This window comes from Lissotriton vulgaris, chromosome 3_1, assembly GCF_964263255.1.
Source record: "Lissotriton vulgaris chromosome 3_1, aLisVul1.2, whole genome shotgun sequence".
Taxonomy (NCBI): domain Eukaryota; kingdom Metazoa; phylum Chordata; class Amphibia; order Caudata; family Salamandridae; genus Lissotriton; species Lissotriton vulgaris.
Window position 1 is genome coordinate 752724000 of NC_141689.1, and position 17875 is coordinate 752741874.

Here is a 17875-nt window from a genome sequence, read left to right on the forward strand (position 1 = left end):
AAAACTGTAGGCCTGAAGCACAACTGTGAAGGTGATAAGACCACTACATACATAATGCTTAGCAGTTTGAAGCATTCCATAACCCTAGAACCTGAAGCACTGTATGACTACATGCATATTAACTAAATGATTACAATACTATAAGGAAAGACACTGAGTGAATTCATAATTGGTTCACTTTTACTTTAGTAAATAGATTACTACATAGTATATAAACAATCAGTATGGTTTTGCAACAGTACAGATTTAGAATTTACAGTAGTGCAGTGTTGTTTCTCTAGTGTAGAGAGTCGTGCTGAGGTACTCTTATAGGATAGTGCAGTGGTATTTCAGTAGTGTAGGATGTCCTGCTGACGTACATTTAAGGTTTATGGTAGTGTAACAGTATTAATACTTGACAGACAATTAGAATTGAGCGCGTGAACAGGACGGTGCGCTTATGCTACTCGTACAATCCGCAGATCCGTCGCGCCCATAGATATATAAATGATTTTAACCCTAATTTTCTCAGAAACTACTGTACAGATTGACACCAGATAAGCAAAAGGATAGTGCAGTCGTGATTGAGTAGTGTAGAGGTCATGGTGACATAGATTTAATGTTTAGGGTAGTGCAATCGTGTTTGAGTACTATACAGGGTCGTGCTGAGTAGTGTTTTACTGTTTAGGGTAGCACAGTAGTGTTTATGTAGTGTAGGGGGTCATACTAGGGATACATTTAGAGTTTAGAGTAGTGCACTGGTTTTTGTGTAGTATATAGGGTTGTGCTGTGGTAGTGTTTTAAGGTAGTGCAGTAGTGTTTTTGAAGTGTAGGGGGTCGTGCTGGTGTATATTTAAGGTTTAGGGTAGTGCAATGGTGTTTGGGTACTGTAGTTGGTACTGCTGTTATAGTATTTAGAGTAGTGCATTGGTAAATAGGTAGTGTAGGAGGACGTGCTGGAATAGTGTTGTAGGGTAGTGCGTTGGTGTTTATGTAGTGTTTGGGTAGTGTAAGGGGTCCTGCTGTGATAGATTTAAGCTTTAGAGTAGTGAAATTGTGATTAGGTACTATAAGGATTCATACTGGGGTAGTGTTCCACTATAGTGCCATGGTGTTTATATACCATAGGAGATCATACTAGGGATAGTGTTTTAGGCTTGAAGGTAGTGCAGTGGTGTTTGTGTAGTGTAGGGGGTCATGTAGGGTAGAGTTCTAGGAAATAAACTGGTGTTTGGGTAGCGTAGGAGGTTGTTCTGGGGTAGATTTAAGGTTTAGGGTAGTAAAGTGGTGAATAGATAGTGTAGGTAGTCATGCTGGACGTAGATTAAGGGTTTACAGTAGTGTAGTGGTGTTTGGGTAGTGTAGGAAATCATACTGGGGGTAGTGTCACTGCAAGACTACATGTACTTATTTGTCTGCAAAACATCAAGCATGCATTCCATATATTTCAGAACTGCATTTTAGTATTAATACTAAACTCATTTTGGAAACACATAAGCAATGAGTATTTTCTAATTCTACCAAAATGTGAGAACACAATACGTTTTTAACTAATAACTTGTCAGAAAACACACGAAGAGGCATATTATCAAGCAGGGCGTTAAAATTATTGTCATTTTAGCGGCAGAAAACTACTGCTAAAGGGGCGATAATGGGCTTGATAATAAGCCCTGGAGAATTCCAATAGAAGCCCATGTTCACAATAGAACATGGGTTTCTATTGGAATTCACAAGGCCATATTATCAAACCTACTATCGCCGCTTTAGCGGCAGTTTTCTGCCACTAAAACGGCCATAATTTTTAACATCCTGCTTGATAATATGCCCCGAAGTACCTACCAAAATGCTTCTCTCAGAGTGATTCCCAAATGCACAGAAGATTCACTATGTGATTCTAGACAAACAACACTATTCCTTTTATTTTACCAAAACACATTTCATAGTGTAGAATAAGTTCTGCATTTTAATGTAGAAACTTCACTCATTTTGAAAATACATAAAAAATAACTGGTGTATAATTCTACCAAAAACATTAAAACCAAAATATTTATCGATGTGCAAACACATAAAATAACAAATACCTATCTCAGAAAACTTTCTAAATGCACACAAACTCACCATAAAATTCTAGAGAAAAAAAAGTATTCCTTGCACTTTAGCAGGACAAACACATTACTCTGATTAAAAACAAAATGCACCACATACATTCCCTCACAAATTAATAACTCACCTTTCCAATTGTTTTGTAGAATAAGAAGTATGTCAGTCACACAGCAGATTTTCTTATTCAGAATCTCTGTTTTCAACACCTCTCACCAAAACCATTAAATGGCACAGTTTACCTCTCATTTTGAACACATATACACCTGAACATCAAATCACATGGCTTCCCACATTAATAATTATTATAATTATTATTATAATTATTATTATTATTAATTACATTTATATTGCGCACAGCTATCCTGGACAGGGTTTCCCGACGAAGGTAGTTAAACTACTGCAACTGAATAACCAGATAACTCATCACTGAGAAAAGAGCCAGGTCTTAAGATCTCGCCGGAACCGAAGATAACACGGTTCCTGCTTCATAGACCAGGGAAGAGAATTCCATAATCTAGGGCCGAGGAATGCAAAGGAACGACAACCAATTCTAGATAGTCTACAAGTAGGTGTTACCAAGTTGCCTTGAGTTGCTGAGCGTAGGGGCCGAGAAGGGACATATGGATGGACAATCTCCTTAAGATAAAGAGTGGCAGACCCTTGGTTGATTTTAAAAATAAGACACAGGGTCTTAAATTTAATACGGCTCTCAATGCGGAGCCAGTGCAAATCCCACAAAACAGGAGAGATGGATGATCTCCTTGGGATCTGACATACAAGACGGGCTGCGGAATTCTGGACTACCAGGAGTTTCTTCAGCACCTCCTGAATTCCCCCAAGATACATAACGTTCCCATAGTCAGGCGCGAGGTGACCAGCGCCTGGACCACAGTTCTTTTTGTGGAGTCAGGGAGCATCCAGATAATCTTCCGCAACCATCTTAGAATAGTGAAGCATGTGGAAGCGACGCTAACCACCTGTTGCCGCATTGAGAGGGTGTTATCGAGGATAAACCCCAGGGTACGAACTTGGGTAACCGGTTGAGGGAGAGAGACCATTTCCAATGGCCAATGTTGGGGCCCCCAGAGGTGCTTGTGTTTACCTAGAATAACCACCTCGGTTTTCTCTCCATTTAATTTCAACAAATTAGCACTCATCCACTCCGATACCCGCCGTAAACCGACTTGAAGGGGAGAAGGAGACCCTACCTTGGTAGAGGACAAGTAGAAGATGATTTGCGTGTCATTGGCGTACGAGAAGAGGGATAAACCCACATCCTCTACAATTGATGCCAGGGGTCTCACATAGATGTTAAGGAGCACAGGGCTCAGAGTGGACCCCTGGGGAACTCCGTACGCCGATGACCTGATAGTAGATGAGGATTTAGAAGAGAAAACCTGGAATGTACTGTCGCTAAGAAAGGAGGACAGCCAGGTTAACGCAGGCCCTACAACTCCTGCTGACTGGAGAGACTTTAGAAGGATGGAATGTGACACTGTGTCAAATGCGGCGCTCAGATCAAGTAAAATGAGCGCAGTTGTCTCCCCTCTGTCTAAGCAGGAGCGCAACTTCTCCGTAACCCCCAACAAAGTGGTTTCGGTAGAAAAATGAGTTCTGAACCCCGATTGGGACTGCTGCAAAAAGCCTGAACGTTCCACATGGGCTGCAAGTTGACCGTTAACATGCTTTTCCAAAATCTTGGAAAGGACTGGCAGCAGTGAGATAGGGCGGAAGTTTGACATGACCATAGGATCCGCTCCCGACTTTTTCAACAAAGGAACCACCATAGCACGTTTCCATTCAAGGGGAATGCATGATTCTCGTAAAGAAGCATTGAAAAGTGCTTTGAGAATACCATGAGCTTCTCGAGAAAGCTGTTGCAAGATGTTTGCGGGGAAAGGGTCTGAAGGAGAGCCAGATTTTACCCTGGCTGAACAGTCCAAGAAAGATTTTTCGTCGAAAGGCAACCATGTAGCGATCTTAGCTGCTGAGGAGTAATGACTCCCGCTTGCCATCTTGGTCAGGGAACTCACTATATTCACAGAATTGGAGGTCTTTAATGAGCTGTATATTGTTTCAACCTTAGTGGTAAAATAATTTGCAATATCATTGCATTGGGTATCATCTAAGGCTGGAGGCAGGGGACTTGTGTTAGATCCTGCCAGCTTCTTGACCATGGAAAATAAGGCCCGTGGACGGTTCACTGAGGTGGAGATGGCATTCGACATTTTCGCCGACTTACATGCCAGATGATATTTGTTTAAGGACGCCTTGTAGTCCGACTTGCCATTTCGAGAGTAAGTCTTATGCCATCTTCTTTCTAAGTATTTACATTTTGATTTCATGTCCTTTAACTCATTATTAAACCATGGGGCAGGAGGATGGTGAGTCGAACTGTGTTTTAATGCCAGAGGCAGACATATGTCAAAACCAAACACACATTTCTATTGGTTAGACATTTCAATCCTTTACAAATGACATACATTTGAAACCTACCCCCATTCTACCTTCTGCCTGTTACCATAGAAACACTTCATGGAACACTTAAATGACACACGGGACAAAAGTTCATCACACAATGTGGCTAATTAAAACAGCAAGTGTTCTTGACTTCTCATTATACCAGCTTATCTTATGTAATGTTCCTTTCTATCACTTTTTGTTAACCAATAAGAATAATGCTTTTAAAAAACACAAACATGCACCCTAGTTTTCAGAGTAGAATATTCTCAAACAACCAATCATTTCTTTTCTTTTTTCAACACTGCATCTTATCCACCATTTTAGAAAAATCTTAGTTTTCAAACTGCCATTTCATTTACAGAGACCATCTGAGCATCCAGAGCTCCTTTCAAGATGCTTAGAGTGTGGATTGTGGGACACAGCTATATTTTCTGGAGCCAAAGGTATGCAGAAAACAAAGAAATTCACAAAGACCTAGGTTTACCAAATGCAGACATTAAATGGATTGGACAGAGAGGGTTAAAGTGGCACAAATTGATGCCATTGATTAAATCCTTGTTGCATCTCCAACACCCTGACCTCATAATTGTGCACTGTGGTGGCAATGACCTAGGCACTTTGACTGGGGTAGGTCTGGAAATGCTTATGAAGGACACCTTTACAGAATTGATCTCACTTTTCCCCCAAACTGCCTTTGTTTATTCTAACATATGCCATGGGCAGAAGTGGAACTGATCCAATCAATTTTGTCCACAGATTGAGAAAACTAGGAAACATGTGAATGAATCTGTTTCTGCTTTTCTCCGAGACTATAGAATGGGGTCCATATACCACAACAATCTGTGTTTCAATATGCAAGGCATTTATAGGAGAGATGGGGTACATTTTACAGATGAAGGGAACAGAGTCTTCCTCTTGAACTTTAGATTCTGCATTGGTACTTACTTGTAGGTACTAAAATCTCTCAATAAACACAAGGGCTTTTTTTAGAGCCACCCAACAGCTTGATGTATATCTCAAAAATACAAAATGTAGAGCGAGATACCCTTTTACTTGGAAAAGGAATGGGTAACAAGCATTCAAAACAACAAAGTTCCTTTTCCAAACTTTTTAGGCCGGAATCCTTAGGAGTCACCATATAATGTAGGGACAGGTGGACTAGTGTGTAATGAGTATTTGCGCAGGTTACCAAATTAACAAAACTACTTAGATGAATTCTTATATAGAAAGGTTACACACAAACCAATGTCAAAATTCTAAATATATTATTTATTATTCACTGTTGAATTGCTGATACATTTCTAGAGACAATTAATGTGGTTAAAAACACATGGTCACATTATTTATAAAAACATTTTTACTAAAAATTCAAGAATCACAAAACTTATGTGCACACATTATTACACGTAAAACACAAAATGTATTAATGAACAAATTGTCGACGCGGGTTTCGGTGATCTACAATATCTGCACCTTCTTCAGGACATTGATGTTCAATTTAAAAACACATCTATTGGGTCTTGAAAAGACCTCCAATAATCTGTGTGGATAAAAATCTTAGAGGCTTGCTGGTAAGTCAAGCCCTGCTAGGGAGTATTTACTTCCAAATGGAGTTATAATGTTCCTATGGCATATTGTTATCTTTTCTTTTGTTCTATTGCTTTCATTCAACTCTTTATGTATCTTCTTGGTTCTTTTGCCCAAAAAAGCTGTATTTTTCGCTGATGGCCTTCAAGGGAATGTGGGGAGGACATGTTTTTCTTGTAGAAACCATAGACTTCCTCTTTTAAGTCTTTAATTTATTTCACAATTTTATTAATTCTTCTCTGTGGTTCCCTTCATTTAATTGGGGAATTCCATTAGTTTGGAGTTTTATTTATTCCAAGTTGGTGGAAGAATAATCCTGAACCGTGTCCTCCCTTCTGCCTTCTCGCTCAAAAATACATACTTCGTTTTGTCCGACGACGAAATACGCGGACCCTATGCGCATCTCGCGACATAAAAAAAATATATATATTATCTTACCTTTTTTTGCCCTACGGGTCCTTATGGAACCCCCAGAGCAGGCCTAGGGAGTCAGGTTGTGTCTAACCTGTCCCTGTTCACGTTTTCAACACATATTTCACAGACTTCTTCACCCTCGCTTCTACCGAGACACAAAATGGCTGCCAACAGTTCCTGGTTTCGAATGTTTACAACCGCTTGACAGCCAATTAGAATTGAGCGCGTGATCGGGATGGTACGCTTATGCTACAATGACAATATTCGTACAATCCACGGATCCATCACGCCCACAGATATATAAATAACTTTAACCCTAATTTTCTCAGAAACTACTGTACATACTGACACCAGATAAGCCAAAGGCACAAGTCGGAACTGAGGACTACCTCTCTGCCAAATGTTGTGTCATTCCGTTCAGCCGTTCGGGCTGTAGCCATGTCTAAAGGTCCAATGGGAAATTACAGGGGGAATACACATTTTGGGACCCCCTTTTTTCTAGGCCCCCGCTTGACCAATCACCCCCACATTTTCAAGGAAGGAGCGGAACTGAGCTGGCCAAAAGTTTGGAAAATTTCAAGAAGATTCATCAATCGGTGCCAAAGTTATTGCCAATAGAATGTTGTGGTTTTCCTATGGATAATAGGTCCTAACTATAACTACCTACTGGCAACCGCCAGTAGGTAATACACACACACACACACACACACACACACACACTAGTTTTATATTTTATGCATCTCTTTATATATCCATACTAATAATATAAAGAGAGAGACCAAACCTTTGAGGCGGGTAAGCTCCGGAACCACTGCGCCAACCGGAACACCGCATACAGCATTGGAAAGGTGAGGCAAAGCAGATGGACATAGGCTATACACCAGCGCAACATATACTTTGGAAGGAACAAAGCAGGTTGTGGGACAAAGTAGTCCGTTGGAAGTAGCACCAGCTCTGAGGTGGGCGTGTGGGTACGTTTGAAGCGTGAGAATAGCGTTCTATCGCGTTGGAAATGTGTGGCGGCTGAGTACGTTGTCGGATGACGTTGATGCGGCGTGTGGCGTCTCAGTGCACCATGCCGTGTTGTTTAGTACGCGCCGTGAAGTGCGTGAAGAGGCCAAACAGAAGCCACCGGGCACGATAAGCACAGCAGGACGGCTGTGCCGCATTTGCAGACTGTGAGGCCAGAACTTCAGAGCAGGTACACACGCATCAGCGCCTTTATCAGAAGATGCAGAGCCCGGGCACGATGTGCACGGCAGGACGGCAAAAGGCACATATCGCTGGGGCGCTTTCAAATTGCAGACATTTCTGTAATACCCGGACAATGTCAGAACGGGCCGCTAGTGTGTATATATTTGAAGTCATGTTATGCTGACTTTCTTAGGAAGGCTTACATTACGCTTACGTCGCTGCGCCTTTTCTTCTGTTATAGTGGATTTTCGTATGCAATTGCTAACCCTTTCTCCACTGTGGTTTCTACGTTAAATAGTCCCAAAGGGATCACTTCTCTCTCTTGAAACTGTTTTCTATGACCATGAGTGGTCTATGTCAATACATGTTGTTATTATTTCGCAGTGCTCTACTTGAAGCATTGATTGGTGTTCTCTACGTCGTGGCTGTGCCTCTCAGAGAATGTTTTGCTCACATGCTTGTTTCTACTTCAAGGTGTTCTGGCTCAGTGGTATTGGCTATGAGCCTTATCCTTCAGCCCCATCCTCTAATGGATACCACTGGGGGAGCTATGTAGTATTATGAGTATATGAAGTGTCCTTTTCCTTCACTTCCTTATTGCTCCACCATGGGTGTAATTTCCCCATGTTTTTCCCAAAATTTAGGATTTCAGTCCCTTATGGTTTTTCACAATCTTTCTCGTGGGACATCTCCTTTACTCACCTACATTACTAGACAGCTGCTCATTCTTTTTCTTATAACAGACTGACTAGTCCTAGTCAGGAAACTTTAGTGAGATCAGTTCACAGATCCTTCTCCGGAGATGCTAATGCCTGGGTATCAAATTCAAATGTAAGGAATCTTTGGCTAAATCCCTCTATAAGATGAATACGTTACTTACCTTCGGTAACGCATTATCTGGTAGAAACAGGATCTAGCCACATATTCCTTACCAACCACTAATCCTCTGCATTCTGCATACTGGTTTCTCCTTTTGTCTACCAGATCTCTTTTTGAGCATTCTCATGCCGTTCATTAGGCTTTTTTAGAGACATTTTACAAAAAGATGATTCTTTTTGGGCACAGTTTGCTTAAGCAGTTTCTATAGTGTCTCTGTTTTTAGCACGAAAAATTGTTGCGGAAGAAACTGACGTCAGCACTTCATGGAAGGGCTTATATGGACTCTGTCAATGTCACTTTCGATTAACAATGTCGCTATAGAGTGGCTCAATGCCATGTACCCACACACAGAGATACTGCAGTAGAAAGTTTATCAGATCCAGTCTCCCACCTGGCGATAATTCAAAGGTAAGTAATATACAGCGAGATCCTGCCTCTCCAAAGAGAAAGTAAGTAACGTATTAGTTGGGCTCCTTTGTTTCACTTGTTATCCATCCTCATGCCTTTTGCAGGCAATGTTATTTTGGTACTGATGCTAGAGCTGATTCCTCTTCGTTGGTTTCTGATAGAATTGTGCATGTTTCTGTTCGTGGTCCAAAAAGTTGAAATGCTGGATCATGTAGAGTTTGAGTAATAGAGAAATACCTTTTTGACTGTAATTCCATTACTTTGAGTTGTTGCTCTCTGTTCTTCACAATGCCTACCCAGATTTCCACTGTAGCAAATATTAGGGATACATTCATAGTTTAGTGTAATTAACTTTTGCCATTGACAGGTCGATGTTCTTTGCAATAGAAGATAAAACTGCTATACTTTTTTAAAAGCAGTTTGCAATCAAGGGATGTTGCTAAAACCATAGTTAACAACAGGTTCTGAGACTATGAGAGCAAGGATTGTGTGCCTGAATCATTTTAAAGGTTTTTTCCATGGCTCATACTTTTTTTTGAAAACCTTGTCTAATGTAAAGAATGTGCATTAGCTGATTACCTAAGTGTTTTATAATTCTACAGTCGAAACGTGTTTTCTTGTACAAGGAAATTTATTGAGAATGCAGGGCAGAATAAAATGTGGTATCGAACAGATAGATGTATTCAAGCGTGAAAAATAGATGTCTTCTTGAATAAGTCATAAACAACAAACGTTATTTTATCTCCTGATACAGATCTAACAGGTGCTCAAGATGGTAGTGTGAGAATGTTTGAATGGGGCCATTCACAACAGATCACTTGCTTTAGATCTGCAGGGAATTCCAGAGTGACCCGCATCAGATTCAATCACCAGGGAAATAAGGTAGAGCTTCCCTACATAAAACCCCTATGTTTTAACTTGGTATTTTACAGTTGTTTTGATGTTTTATCTTTTACAATTATGCTTCTACACTGAGGTTAAAATGCTGCTTTCATTTTCTCAGTTATGATCAGTCTTATAATGCTATGTCAAGTTCCCAAAAAGAATGTCTGACTGCTTCTTTACAAGCATTCAAAATAATAATAAAGGCCACTACATCAGAAAGCCATAATGTTATATAATATAGCAGATCTCAAGTTTGAAATTTCCCTTAGTTTGACTCTTTTCTTTTCGTGATTTCAATTTGTGTTGCGCATAATCTGGATTGAATAATGTTTTGGAGTTTTATAATGTGCTAAATATATCGCTATTTGGACACCATAAGTCACTTTTGCACATTATTATGTAGTGAAAGTATGGGGAGGATGCAACTTGAATTCATGTGGATGTGGAGGTAGCAAGGTATATGTCGGTACCTAATACATTATAGTACATGTCTAGTTTGGCTAATGGTTTTATGGTGTGGGTTAGTAAAGGAAGTGTAAAAAAAAGAGATATCCATTATCATGTTATGGTAAGGTAGATTCCCAGTCCTTCGGTTGTCAAGTGTCGAAGTCCCCTGTTTAACCTTTACCTGGTCTCCAAATCTTAGGCCCTAATTAAGTGATAAACTTCATTTTCAGGTTTGTTTTTTAAAGCATTCTGAAGTAAAGATATTTGGTTGGGCTCCCAAGGCCCGGTAAGAATGTTGAGAAGCACTGGGTGGCCTTTGTACCTATGGTTTGACATATCAGCCTTTGTTGGTGGATGGTCTCTAACTTGGGAGATAGGAAGTATAGGAAAGTGGCTTATTGGTAAGTGGGGATAGTCACCTTCAGCTAATAATAATGCCACTAATAGGTCGGGTCAAGTCTCAAATGAATCCTTCCTCAAACCTTGGTAGCTTGACAAACGAGCAGTCAGGCTATAACTTAGAAGAGTATGTGTAAAGCATTTAAATATCACCAAAACCATAAATAAATTAAAGAAGTAACACAAAACAAATCCAACACCGATTTATAAAAATATTGAATATTTTTATTTTTAAAATATCAAAATTATAAAAATACTATATAGGGAACCAGAGAAATAAATGTTTAAAGATTAAACAAAAAATTGTGCATTCTAGTGCCAAAAAGTCTAAAGCACCACTCATGGCTATCTGGTTGCGCTGGACTGGGACTGAGTCAAAGTTTTCGGCCAACTGCCATCTGCCAACTAGTGGCATACTGCTAATTCAAACGCACTCCTTAATCAATATGCACATCAACATGGAGAGGAACTTGATGAGCTATTGTAACACCTGCCTGAACAGTACAAGAAAAGGACTGCACACCTAGTGGACAGTGGCAAAAACATTGCTAACACCTGTTTAAAGTCTCATTGGATGGGATTGAAACAGCTAGCCGAGGAATGATAAGTGTCTCTCTAAGAAGACACCCATGGTTACTAATCGCCGGATGCAAACTGGAAGTGAAAACCAGTGTGCTCTACATGCCACTCAATGGGGATCAGCTTTTTGGCAGTACGGTTGATGACAAACTCAACCAACTAAATAAAAACAATGAAAGTACCAAGTCAATGGCCCCTTGAAGTTCAGAGGATTGCGCACAGGACCCACAGAAATAAAAGGTTTCCCATCCAGAACCTCACATCAAAGTTTCCAAGGAACAAGCCAGGCAACCCCCATTTTCTGGACTCAAGACCTTCGGTCACTTCATGATCTTCATTCTTACCCGGCGAAGCCCGAGCCACATGGCTGATTCCCGGTGGAGCTGCACCGACAGCTATAGGGGAGATTGGTTCTGGCGCACCGCTATGGGCGTCACCTACCCAGCTGGTTCTGGCGCACCGCTATGGGCGTCACCTACCCAGCTGGACTTCGGACATATATCTTGTCGTGTTTCTCCCCTGCTGTCCCCTCCCTGTGGACTTCCTGCTCTCTTGGTCTTTTTTTAATCTTGATTTCTGGTGTTCGCTAGTAACTCCTGTCTTGTCTATGTAATTTATTCTGTAATTTATGTGAATTCATTTTTTTCTTGTAACTTGCAACTCATTTGTTTCCTTATGTAAAGCTTTCTGATACCTTCGGGTCTCGCCAGCGCTATATAAAACTCATCAACTTAAATAAACTGCGATGGAGCGTAGATCAGATAGAATGAGTGCTAGGTCCCGGTCGAAATTTTACTTTCAATTTAGTCTTGAAGATTTTCTCTAGCTCTCGGGCTTCTGGGATCCAAAGTTCGAGTCAATGGCAGTGGCCTACTGCAGCGCAATGCCTCAGTGAATCTATGGAAGTCTTTGTCTTCGATGGAGAGGTGCTCCGGAGCTTTCAGTGCGATAAACCAGTGCGGTCAGGCCGATTCGCAGGTAGACGACAGCAGCTTGACTCTTAACATAGAGCTGGTCTCCTGGAGCATTTCAGAAAAACTTTGTAGACCTTTTCCAAACTTTCAAATCATGTTCCTTGTTGGTTTCTTTGAGGAGAGAAGTGTCCAGAAGTACCAGCCAAGGAGTCAGAGACTCTGGATTGCCTCTTGGGGGCTGGGACGCAATCTCCCACAATGCACTTGCACAACCCAGAAATGTGACTTCTTCAGTTCTGTTGCACCTTTTGCTAATCAAAGAGTTCACACCTTTAAAAAAATTTTTTTTTACAGAGTTTTGTATAGCGCGAACTTAACCCGAATCGGGTATCAGAGCGCTTTATATAGCACCAGTTGCATTGCATGAGGACTCATTCATTTTTTGTTAGGCATGGGGAGATTAAGTGATTTGCCCAGAATTGCCGAGACTCGAACCCAGTGCCCCAGATTCGAGGTCGACCGCCCTCGCCGTTAGGCCAACTCCTCTCCTTTACCTTTGAGTCCAGCTCAGTCCCTTTTTGTAGAGCCTTGAGAGTGCGGCAGATGCAGCCCCTTTGAGTGCAAGCCTACTGTGGTAAAGCCATAGCAGGGCAGTACTTCTTCTTTTGTTCCAGCCTGTGTTCGGAGAAGCTCCTGCAGCTCTCCTATATGCATCCTTCCTTCTGGGCTATCAGGAGTGGGGGACACCTTAGTAAATAGTAAGTTTATCTCCCTCTGCTATGACTTCCTGCGGAGTGTGGCATGTTTATGACCCAGAATGCACTCACTGCACTACCCTTCCAGACCCTCTCCTAATCTGTTTAGGGTGGGATCAAGGAAGTGGGGACTGGCCTGGGTCATGTGACCGCTTTTCTCCTGCCTTTGAAGTCCAGCTTATCTCCCAGCCTCCCTCCCCTCCCTGGCTTCTCCAAGAAGCAAATCTCCTCCCACCAAATGCCTGTACTGTTTCAGTCCGAGGACTCTTCACAACTACTCAGGGAGGAGCTTGGCTCAGGCTGTTAAAGCCTGGCCAATCAAAAGAGGCTGTTTCAGGGCTCCTTTGGGTAATGTCAAGATAATACGTTTTGAAACTAATTTCCTGTAACAGTTGTAATAAATCCAACATTGGCAAGTTGTTGAATTCATTGTAACCATTATTTTGATATTTGAATAAAATTGCTAGCTGGCTGTCATGCAAATATAGACTGTATTAAGTTTAATAAAGCCTTCCTATGTTAGCCTATGGGGCTAGCAGCACTACAATAGGGAAAAACGACTTTGGCTGGGTTTCTCTATCAGGACATATAAAACATCTTTTATATTATCCCTGCTTTTTATAACAAATCACCCTACCCTTAGAACACCTAAGTTAGGCCTTATGGATGACTTATAAGATATAAAAAGGTAGTTTTAGACTTTGGAAGTACTTTTAATTACAAAGTCAAATTTGAACATTGATTTATTTTAAAAACCAGTATGCAAGGCAGGCCTGGCTTTCAAATGACAACAGACACCACAGCAGTGCACAGTTAAGTGAATTATATCACCTGGGCCTCTGAACCTACATACTCTACCTTATACTAGGGATTGACTTGTTGTCTTTCCAAATTTGAATTATACCAATTACCATATCCCTTTAGAGGCCAGAGCACTGGCTCTGGGCCTGGTTATCAGAGTCCAGAGTCATTAACCACAGCATCAGTCAAAATATGGGGGTGATCAGGGCAAAATTGGTGACTTTACTTAAGGAGAGTTCTGATTGGGTATAGTTGGGAACCATCACCTGAAAGTAGCCAGGGCCCCTGTTCCAGAATGCCCTATATATTATGCACATGCCTTTTTTTTAACACACTTTATTAATGACCGCAGTGTAGCATGCACTTCCAAACATATAAGCATTTCAAATACAGTCTTTTTTGTTTTTCCCCCACCTGAGTCATTTCAGTGCATTCGTACATGACAATATGGTTGCCCAGATCTCATATTGTAAGAGAGGCGTTCAAAGGGTACTTATAGTCTGATCTCTTCTCCAAACCAATAATGTACATGTAGTGCTGCATCCATAATTCAAAGTAGTGCATATTTGAAGTCCAATCACTGACAAAAGAAACCCACAACTGTCCCTCCCCCCGCTCTCCCATCCCACTCTATCCCCCTCCTGGTCAGTCATACTGCGTCTATAGCAATGAAAACAGGGAGTCGCTATAAGAGCGTCCTCCCCAAGGGTACAGTGTACAGGGCTGAATCATAGTATCTCTGTTCTATGGGCCGTACAGGCATGAATGGACTCACACTCTTCGCTTTACTGTGACGTGGTGTCTTCTGTGGGACCCAGGTCCAGTGTCTTCAGCTCAATCAGCATGGCCTCCCAGTCCAGGGAGATGTGTTGCTGTCTCAGCCCCCTCTCCTCCTTCCTCCGGAGAACAGCCCCCTCTGCCCTTTCCCATTGGAGCACGTCAGCCTGCCAGATCATACCGCCGGGCATCTGAGGGACTTCCACCTCATAGTAATCACCCTAATCGCCAAAATGAGAGCAAGATCCACAAACTTTAGCCGCACCTTCTGACCCCTGGAGGGTCTGCGAAGGCCCACCAGGCAAGACAGAGCGTCGTCTGGGACTGGTAATTGTGTCACTGTAGTTAGGGAGTGTCGCACCCCCTCCCAGTAGCTCAACAGTCGAGGACAAGACCATAGCATATGGAGGAAGCCCTCCTCATCTCCTCTGCATCTGGGGCAACAATGGGGGGAGTCCGGGAACATGCGGTGTATCCGCTTTGTCGTAAGGTACGACCTATGCAGTACCATTGCCTGTATGAATTTAAGCCGTGCATTGCGTGACACTTTTTCGGGATACTCCAGTATACGTTTCCATGCGTGGTCTGTGATCTCTGCACCGGAGTCCGTCGCCCAGTGTTCCCTAAGGGATGTAAGATCGATTGCTGCGTGTGCCCATACTCCAGTATACAACCAACTCACCAGGTGTCCCCCAGATCCCATGAAGTATAGGAGATGTACTAGGGTGTGCTGCGGGGGTTCAGTTCTCTGTGGGGCCCAAGTGGCTCTAATGTATTGCATGATAGTGGCATGTAGCAGATAGAGGCGTGGCGGTGCCCCAGTGGCCCGCAAAAAGGAATCGTGGTCCATCAGTGTGCCATCTCAGAAAAAGCGCCCACCTCTTCTATCCCGCTGTCCGCCCAAGCCTGGAGTCTAGTCCTTATGACTCTCCCCTGTGGTGTGAGCAGGCCTATTAAAGGTATGTTCCCAGCGTATGGGGTTGCCACAGACGTGTAAGCCAAGGCCTTTCTCCAACACAGCAGGGCAGTTCGCAATAGGGGGGGTGACAGTCGGGAGGGATCCGGGCTCTCGGTAACAACAGGGTGTGTAGTTCCCCTCTATCCAGCCTCTGCGGTGTGAACACAATCTTGCATAAGTTTCTCCCTGCAGTCCAGTATGACAGCCACTGGAGTTGGCTAGTGTAGTAGTAACCTCGGAAGGCCGCCACTCTGCGTCCCCAGCTTAAGTTTCCATAGACCTATCCGTCTCTGACCCACACCCCAGATGAGGGTAGTCCGCATTGTGTCCAGCGTAGTGAAAATGAGTTGTGGGAGAACTACTGGCAAAATCACAAAATAGTTTCGTAAACGAAGTAGCATCACAATCTTTGAGATGGCAACTCGCCCCATTACTGAGAGGGGCAAAGAAGACCAGAATCCCACACTGGCACGGAGCCCCGTTATTGCCCGCTGGATATTGCCTTCTATCTGGTCCTCTTGCGTTCTATACACATAAATACCGAGGTATTTAAAGGTAGTGGGAGACACCGAAAATGACTAAGTGCCAAATTGTAAATAAGTAATATGAAGTGTTTCTTGGAAAAAGTAACTGTTTGATTTGGCAGGGTTTATGGCCAGACCCGACAGGCGTTCGAAGGTAGCAAATATATCCGGAAGGGGCGTCGCATCAGCCGTGAGGTCTCACAAGTATAAGAGCATGTCGTCTGCATAGATTGATAGTAAATGATGCACACCATCGACGCAGATACCGAACTGGGCCGCCGATCTTCGAAGAGCCAGGGCCAGTGGTTCCAATGCCAACACAAACAACAAGGGGGACAGAGGGCACCCCTGTCTTGTGCCACAATAAATATTAAATGTATCAGAAATATAGCAGCCAGTACCGGCCCTAGCCGTCGGGGTCGTATACAGTAAACTGACCCATTTTAAATATGTGTCCGGAAATCCAAAGCGCTGTGGCGCCACAAACATGAAATCCCATGATAGGGAATCGAACGCCTGCCTGAGGTCAAGTGCAATACACCCAGCGTGGTGGTGGGCCTTTGGGGTAACCGTCATTACTGCCTGCAACCGCGCAGTGTTAAGCGCAGTACTGCAGTTTGGGAGAAAACCGCACTGATCACTGTGGATATGTGCGAAGAGGTGCGGTTGTATAGGTTGGCGAGGGCCTTACTCAATATTTTATATTCTGTAGCTAGCATAGAGAGGGGTCTATAATTTGACATGTCCAGTCCGTCCCGTCCCGGCTTCGCTATAGACATGAACAGCGCCTGCATCAGGGAGTCCGGTAAGTGGTCCGTCTCCAGAGCCGTCTTGTAGACGGTCTCCAGGGTAGGCACCAAGGACTCCGCTTAGGTGAGGTAGAACTCAACAGGGAGTCCGTCCAAACCCGGCGTTTTATTGCGATTTAAACCTTTAATCGTGGCACGGATCTCCTGTTGAGTAATAGGACCGTCTATGTTTTTCTGTATGTCCTCTGAGAGGACCGGGATTGGGAGGTCTTGAAAGAAGTCGGCAACGAGAGAGACGTCCACCAAGGGGGGAGGCGCATAGAGCTTTTGTAAGTGATCTTGAAAGGCGTTATTTATGTCAGCTTGTGTGCGGATTACATGGCCCGCCATGGTGTGGATACTAGATATGGTCGGCATGTCTGGTCTGTCACTAACCATGTGGGCCAGCAGGCTACCGGCTCTGTCTGCCTCTGCATGCTTACGCTGGAGATATGCTCTGGAGTCTATAGTCCACAGCATCTCCAGAGTTTCTGCGTGGTCGATGTGAGTGGATTGTAGCAGCTCTCTCTTAGTAGGATCTAACACTGCCTCCCTCTCCAATACGTGTAACCTGCCCTCAATGTCCTGCAGCTTCTGATATATTTCTTGTCTAGCTCCCACCAGCTGTCCTATCGTCGCCCCTCTGACCACTACCTTCAGCGCATCCCATTCAATCAGGCGCGATGTTGCAGTGTTCCAATTTTCAGTTAGATAATTAGTAACAGTGTCGGCGAGTGTTGTGCGAAATGGGGCGTCTACGAGCAGGTGTGGGTGTAATTTCCAGGTGGGCACCGGAGTAGGTACCATGCCCCATCGTAGGGTGAGCTCCAGGGGACTATGGTTGGAAAAGGTCTTAGCTAAATATGTGGAGCTGTGGACCTTCGCAAGAAGTGAACTTGAACAGAGGAACCTATCAAGTCTGGTATGGAGGTCATGCACTGGGGAGTAGAATGTTTATTCTTTGTGTGTCGGGTAGAGACAGCGCCACTCTTCTGAGAGCGTTCACCCACCTGTCCATGCG

The 17875-nt window shown here is 43.2% G+C and overlaps 1 protein-coding gene across 2 annotated transcripts in view; it reads left to right on the forward strand.

The window, feature by feature from the left end:
* DMXL1 (Dmx like 1) overlaps positions 1–17875 on the forward strand; it is a 2236090-nt gene that overhangs the window by 1930759 nt on the left and 287456 nt on the right. For both annotated transcript variants that reach the window (XM_086961064.1, XM_086961065.1), the window contains one exon: positions 9782–9909. In XM_086961064.1, the coding sequence (XP_086817190.1) occupies positions 9782–9909 (128 nt within the window). The remainder of the gene's footprint in view (positions 1–9781; positions 9910–17875) is intronic.